The sequence below is a fragment of the Myotis davidii genome, unplaced genomic scaffold, assembly GCF_000327345.1.
Source record: "Myotis davidii unplaced genomic scaffold, ASM32734v1 scaffold1421, whole genome shotgun sequence".
NCBI lineage: Eukaryota > Metazoa > Chordata > Mammalia > Chiroptera > Vespertilionidae > Myotis > Myotis davidii.
The window spans coordinates 204913-212537 of NW_006291550.1; the positions used below are offsets into that span (position 1 = coordinate 204913).

The 7625-nt window shown below is 43.4% G+C and overlaps 1 protein-coding gene across 5 annotated transcripts in view; it reads left to right on the top strand.

The window, feature by feature from the left end:
* The window catches only part of RAB27A (RAB27A, member RAS oncogene family), a 69999-nt gene that overhangs the window by 12185 nt on the left and 50189 nt on the right, over nucleotides 1-7625 (top strand). For 3 of the 5 annotated variants that reach the window (XM_006764957.2, XM_006764955.2, XM_006764956.2), the window contains exon 2: nucleotides 2832-2949. Coding sequence is in view for 1 of the 5 variants with exons in the window: in XM_015564753.1 (XP_015420239.1) it covers nucleotides 2747-2789 (43 nt within the window). In the remaining 4 variants the exon portion in view is untranslated. Of the gene's footprint in view, nucleotides 1-1475; nucleotides 1502-2744; nucleotides 2790-2831; nucleotides 2950-7625 lie in introns of those variants that run through there. The other 2 variants (XM_015564754.1, XM_015564753.1) reach the window with 2 other exon arrangements.

Consider the following 7625-nt stretch of genomic DNA (forward strand, 5'->3'; position numbering starts at 1 on the left):
GATCTTAATATTCAAATATTCACTATGTAACTTCGCACTGCCTCCCTCTGTCTCCACTGGAGTTGCTATGCCTCTGAGAGCCTCCAAGAGTTTGGCCCTCAGAGTTTCACTCTCTCCAGAGAATAAACCTTCGACTTCTGCCAGAGCTGGAGGAGTCACAAGGCTGGGACCTAAGCAGACTTCCACCACTTTCAGCAGCAACTTTACCCTCCCCCCACCTCCAGGGATGTTCAGCTCCAAAGGCCTGAACCTTTCTGGAGATTCTGTGATGAGTTGCTTCTTGGCCTTCCCTCCTGGCAGATGAGTCACCTTTCCTGGTCTGCTAATCGGTTATCTCATGTCCATCTATAGGGTGTCCCAAAATTCACGCAGGATTTGCAAGTGAATTGAATTGCAAATCCTGTGTGAATTTTGGGACACCCTATACTTTCTAGCTTCCAATATTTTAATGTTGTTATTTCCACTCGCTTTGTCCTTGTGAGTTTATGTCTAAGTACAATTCCTTTATTTTTATGTTAGTGAGGTTTGGGAAGGTAGCAGAACTAAATGTGTGTGTTTCGGATGTCACCTTTATCCCGAAGTCTGAAAGACATTTTAGAAAGCTTTCCATGCAGAGGGGTCAAAAAAGATTTTGTTGCTCTGCTGGATAGACCGATAGTTCTCTGGAAAATGGGGTTGACTATATTTTACCTGCTACTCAAAGTGTAGCTCTAGGACTGGGTGCATTAGTATTACCTGGGCATCACCTGAGTGCTTGTTAGACATGCAGATTCCTATTGAATCATAATTAGGATTTTATCAAAATCCCTAGGAGAGCACTATGCAAGCTGAAAGCTGAGAAGTGCTAATATGAAACTTTATTCAACTTCTGTAATTAGACTAAGCTAACTCTGATGAATTTTAATCTGGGATTTAAAAATCTTGCTGCAGCCACACTAGTGTGGCTCAGGGGTTGAGTGTCAACCCATGAACCAGGAGGTCACGGTTTGATTCCTGGTCAGAGCACATGCCCGGGTTATGGGCTTGATCCTCATTGAGGGACATGGAGGAGGCAGCCAACCAGTGATTCTCTCTCATCATTGATGTTTCAATCTCTCCCTCTCCCTTCCTCTCTGAAATCCATCAAAATATATTTAAAAAAAATAAAAATCTTGCTACATTCCTCTACTAAATTATTATTCACAGTTGAAGGTTGCTGTGAGATAATAAAGAATAGTACATAAGTTTTCATGAAAATGCACCCTTTCCCCTTTATACATCTGAGTCTATACATCTGAGTTGGCATCAGATGTGAACCAAAAATTCTGTTACCACGAAAGATGTCAGACTGGTTACGTTCACTTTGTTAGTTTCCCACAGTTCTTTCAGTTGGTGATGGGATTTTGTAAATTGGGTAGGTAGAGTCTTCTGTGACACTGTGAGCTGCTAACGTCAGCGTGGCTTCTAGTGGCAAAGGATATAGTCACTAATTTTTTATGTCCGGCATCTATCTCAGTGACAGGTAAGTGTTCAATAAATGATTGTGGAATGAGTGCATCTATTAAGACACAATTCCTGAGTTCCAGATATTCACCAACCAACCAGGAATAAGTCTGTTAATTATACAGGGTTGACTGGTTTGAGGAAAAAGTATGGAGAAAAGGCATCTAACTCAGCATTGCTCCTTAGAAGGAGGAGCCAAAGGACACGTCTCCTGGGAACAGAGCTTGGTGGATCCAGGGCAGAGGCTCAGTTCAGCATGTATCAGAGTCACCTGTCTGGCTCGTTCAAACACAGACTGCTGCCCCAGCCTTGGGATCTCTGATTCAGGAGGCCTGAGGTGGGCCCCAAAATGTGCATTTTACACAGTTTCCCAGGTGATATGGATGACGCTGATTTCACATTTTGAAAACCACCGGTTTAGAGAATTACATATAGTTCTGGTGGCTGGAGGCAGGAGGCAGGGAGTAGTAAGAGACACTGAAGGCAGAAGCCTAAGGAGTAGGGGTTCCATTGTGGAGGTTGTGGGGGCCATTGGCAGGTTTTCCAGAGGACAGTGACGGCCCCCGTTTGTCTTCTGGAAAGATCACTTTGGGTGCGCTGTGGAGGATGCTCAGTGATAGGGCCAGGATGAGGGCCAGAAAACCAAATACATGGTTAATGGTAGCCAGCAGATGGGAAATAAAAGCTTGGAATAAAGGCGAGAGAAGGAAAGATCCCTTCAATGTGGTGGCCAATTGGAAGGGGGTGGGGAGAATGGGAGGAGTCAGTGAGGACCATCCGATTTCCGGCTGGGACTGCGTTACTCAACACAGAGAGAGACGTGGGTCTGAAGCAGGGCCCGGGGAGAAGAGCAAAGGAGGCAAGTTGAATTTGAGATGCCAGGAAGATATCTGGGTGGACCTCCCGGCAGATAGTTTTACTTACAGGTCTGGAGGCGAGAAGCGAGAGTTCTAGTAATCTTAGCCCCATTCCCTCCACCACTTCCATGTGTCTCCTTTACTCCTTGGAGGGGCTCGAGAACAAGATACTTTTAAAGATGTTTTCTCAAGAAAACAAATGTTTAACTTTTTTGATTGGGGGAAGAGAACGAGTTGAAGTACAGATTAGTCTTTAACACAAGAAGCCGCCTTCTGCCGGAGAGGCCAGTCAAATCAAAAGCTTGAAAGGGAAAAATCACTTGACTGGTCTGCAGACCATATGACGAACAGCTGAGGCTCATTAGCTGGGTTGCGGGTTTTACAGAGATGCCTGATTTGGAAAGTTGATGGAGCAAACTGCTTTTCAAAAGACTCTTTTGAAAAAGTTTTGTAAGTAGGCGATTCTGACTTTAACATTTCTCTTTGTATTAGATAAAAAGTCAGCTTTTTGAAGAGGACATGTGATTGGAAGTTGTCTAATTGTTGAAGTGTTGGGAACTCCAGTCTCTAAAGACTTAGGAAAACAACTGAGGATTTATACTTTGGCAAGGTATGTTTTACATTTATCTTTTTTTTAAGTCTTTGAGTTCTGCCATGTCATTTTCAGGCACTTAAAGTGTGTGCAATTTAACATATACCACTGCACATATTAGTGTTTTTTTTTTTAAATCAAAGACTTTAAGATGTCTGCGAAATTTCTTGAGTTTAGTTTGAGAAAAGTGCATTTGCAATTACCAGACAGGGGGTATGAATACTGACTGCATGTCTCCTTTCTTCTCTGTACATTAGTAAAGTAACAGGTTTTTATTCTCAGATAGTATGTTATTAGGAGAGCTGACTAAGGAATTGAGTTGTTCTCAGAGTCTTGTTCATCCTCTGAGGATTTTATTCACAAAAATTCAAACTTATTGGGATTTTGTTTTTAATATTGTCAATAGCTTTTATGTTAAGTTTGTGTTTTGGTGTAAGTTGTATTTTATAAGGTGTATCTTTCCTATGAATTAAATTTGCCTTAATCTTGTTAGGTTTGGTAATAGCATTGTGGTTATGTAAGGAAAAGTCCATAGATTTTGGGGGGAGGGGTAATTAGTATGCAGTAATGAAAGATCTGGGTGATGACTTTGAAGCACATTTTATTACTTTTGGATTTGTACCACTTGTTTGCTAGGGCTGCCAAAACAGAGCACTGCAAACTGGGTGGCTTCAACAACAGACATTTATCATCTCAGTTCTGGAAGCCAGGAGTCTGAGAGCAAGGTTTCGGCTGGGCTGGCGCCTTCTGAGGCCTTTCTCCGTGGCTTGTTGATGACCGTCTTCTCCCTGGGTCCCTTCCTGTCATCTTCCGATTATGCATGTCTGTGTCCAGATTTCTTCTTCCAAGAACACTAGGCAGATTGGGTTAGGGTCCACCCGCTTGATGATCTCCCTAAAGGCCCTGTGTTCAAGTAAGGTCACATTCTGAAGTACTAGGAGTTAGGACTTCAATGTATGAATTTTGGGGCAACACAGTTCAACTCACAGTTGAACAGGTTTCATAATATCATATTTTAAAGATGTGCCTGCAAGTGTATTCAATCATCATTTTTTGGCCAAAGTGCCTAGACCAGGGGTGGGCAAACTTTTTGACTCGAGGGCCACAATGGGTTCTTAAACTGGACCGGAGGGCCGGAACAAAAGCACGGATGGAGTGTTTGTGTGAACTAATATAAATTCAAAGTAAACATCATCACATAAAAGGGTACGGTCTTTTTTTTTTTTTTTAGTTTTATTCATTTCAAACGGGCCGGATCCGGCCCACGGGCTGTAGTTTGCCCACGGCTGGCCTAGACTGTGCCGGATGTTGAGTGTGTGAAGATGAATGAGACATGGCCTCTGCCCACTAACGCTGGTTTAATTAAATATATGGGTGTAATTTCCTGTGTCCTGTGTATGTGTTTACTTATCGTTTCCATTGAGTTGTGGCCACTTTCACAGCCAGGTGACCCTGGGCACAATCAGAGTCCAGGCACTGAGCAGCCTAATCCTCTTTGAGAGGCACCTGGACGGGCTCTCTCACTCCTGAGCACCCTCCACATAGGCCAGGAGAGCGGGAGGACCCTTACATTCATCTCGTAAAACCTCCCCATTTCACAGATGAAGAATTGAGATTTGGAAGTGCTAATGTCATTTGGCTGATTAGTGTCAGAGCAAAGGCAGTGTCCTGTCTTCCACTGTGGCGTGCTGACCACACACTTTGTTTTCTTTGCCACACGTTCATGCTTTTCATCTATTCAGAAATCACTGTGGAAAATAGCCTTGATAAAAAGCTGACATTCTCTGTCAAGATTCTTGGATTATAGGTACTCCCCACCCCCCAAAATAAAGCTTTAGGAAGGAATGTTTATTCACAAGGGAGGTTCATCCATAGAATGTCCAGATTGGACTTAAAACATTCCAAAGGGATTTAATCTTATCTTGGTTGTTTTCTCTGTCTCTTACATTTTCTCCTTGTTCTTCCAAGACATAGTATTCAGTGACCGAGCAGCCATTAGAATACAAACATTTTTTTCTTCTTTCCTGCTGCTGCCCACAAGACAGAAACTGTGGCAGAAGAGAAGGTTGATGAAACTTGCGAGCTAGCCGATGGCACCATGGCAACCAGGACCTGTGCATGTGAGCTGGTCTCAGCGCCTCTACTGCTGTTTCAGCCTCTGCCCTCCATAGACCCTCAGTACCTGAGTGCTCAAAGAGGAAATGCTCACCACTTCCCTTGGTTTCTGTTTTCCCTTTTTAGGATTAAAGTTTCCTCAAATATCTGCCCATCTTTTGCTAGTATTATTTCTTTCTTCTTCCCTTTGCACTTGGTTGATTTAGAGCTACAGTTCAGGCTATAGCATATGTGATAGCTGACAAGTCATGTAATATGCCCATTCAAAACAAAAGATGATTTTTGCAGAAGCCATCATTCTTCTGTGCTGCCTTTGCAAGAGGACAGCTTCCTGTTTCTAATATGTTTCTGGTGTGGCTGGGTCCTGGCGAGGTCCCTGCCCTCTGGCGGAGCAGAGGCTGGATTGGTGGAGATTGGAGGGTGGGAGGTAATGAATGAGATGGGGGTGCTGCTTGAGAGAGGAGTTTGCATTGTTGCAGCCTCTGGAGATAGGAGCCGCTTTGCACAAACACAGATGCAAATCATCCAGGAGCTGAGGGCGCTGATTTTTTGGTTTTTTCCCCATTCCATGCTTTATTAGGTGTGTCTTCTGCCTGATGCAGTTGGTGAGGGGATCCTTTAGGCATGAATGCTAGATTCATCATTCAGCAATATTGAATGGATCCACTGTTTCACAAGAAAGAGAAAGTCCAGACTGTTTTAAGCTCGTACCTCTATGCTGTGGTGACTGACCAGTTTATGGACTATCATTTAAAAAATCTCCTTCCTAGTGTCCTTTTCGGATCTCTCTTACTGATCCTGATATTTTGGCTCTCTCTTCACTCTAAATATCTTTGTTATCACTCCCTTGGCCTCAAGAAATAAACCATGTTGATGACTCTAAAATCCATATTGTTAACCCTTATTTTTCTTTTGTGCCCGAGTTCAGTTTTCCAAATGTCAATTAAACACAACTCCCTGGATGTCCCTCAGACATGAGGGACATTTAGTTGGACGTGTCCCGGAGAGTATAACGTATTTGAGAGTGTATCTGGGTTCAAATTTTGGCTCTGCTTTTTACTGGCTGTGTGACCTTGGAGAACTTACTTAACCTTCCTGTGCATCCGTTTTTTTCATCTGTAAATTAGCTCATTGGGTTGTTGTGAGGATTAAATTAGTATTTAAAAGGGCTTAGAAAAGTACTCAATACACGTTAGTTATAATCATCTCAAACCATCTTTTCCTCTTAATGATAATACTATTCATTCAGTTATCAAGCTAGAAGTTTTGGTTATCTTTAACGCCTATTCCAGTCAGTGAAGAAGTTATACTGATTTTTCTTCCTCCTAAATATATCTTGAATTAATCCCTTCCTCTCTATCCTCACCATTAATGACACAGGTCACTCACCATCATTCCCCATTCTCCTGATCCTCTGTGTATTCCCAGTCTCCCTGTGGCTGCCAGAGCCATCATTCTAAGGCACAGACCTTGTGTCCCTCTCCCTCACAAAAGCCTGCAGTGGCTTTCCATTGCCCAGAGGGAATGGAAACATGTCAGGGCCATATAGGAGTCCTTACAGGCCTAGGTCCCAAACTCCCATCTTTCAGCCTCTGTTCGGACACATCCTCTCCTGTCCCCATGCACCCATTAGCCACATCCACCCGCCCATGTCCCCTAAATGCATCATAACCTTTTCCTGTCTTATTCCTTTGCAAGTATGAATGCTCTCCTATCCTCCCAGTCAGTCATGCCAGTACTTGCTCCCTTCTCATAGCTCTACGCGTGGCCTATACTTTGATGTCTGGAAGCCCTTACTTCCATCAAAAATCAGTTACACCTTTTATCGGAGGCTCTAAGCTCCCTTCTCATGGCTCTATACTTTGATGTCTGGCAGCCCTTCCATCAAAAATCAGTTACACCTTTTATCGGATTGGCATCAATGACCATTTTGTTGATAGTGTCTATTCCCTTTAAAGGATAATGCTTATTTGACATATGATGTGCAGCCCTTTACACATCATCCTGTCAACTGTCTGTTCAATACCTTTGTTGGTCATAACTAGCACAGTAAGACAGGAAATAAAAATAAAAGGTATAGAGAGTTATTGGTGCTGCCAGGGTTCAGGAAGTCCTGTTCGTGACGCCATTAATATTGGTGAGTGTTTCTCAGTATCTGCAAAGGTTCAGGAAGTCCCTGTTAGGGCGCCATTAATATTGGTGCTGCCAGGGTTCAGGAAGTCCCAGTTCAGGTGCCATTAATGCCGGGCTTATTGTTCCGTCATTAGGAAGGGTTCAGCAATCTGGAGAAGGCTGTGTGTAACTTAAAGAGTCCAGAGACGAAGCATAATTTTGAAAGGCATATGGGGGTCAGAGGAGCTTAGCTAAAAGGAACTAAGATCTCCTTGTCTCAGGACCCCATGCTTTTTATTAACACAAATTGTCCTGAGGTGAGGCAAAGATATACGCTTCAAAGGGTCAGGGTTTCGTACTCAGAGTCCATTGTCAGAGTGGGGGGAATTAGCCCTCGGCTGTTCAGGTGTTTGGCCAGTAGGAGGCAATAACGTGTAGATTAAGATGCCCTGAGCTGTCTGGCCGCA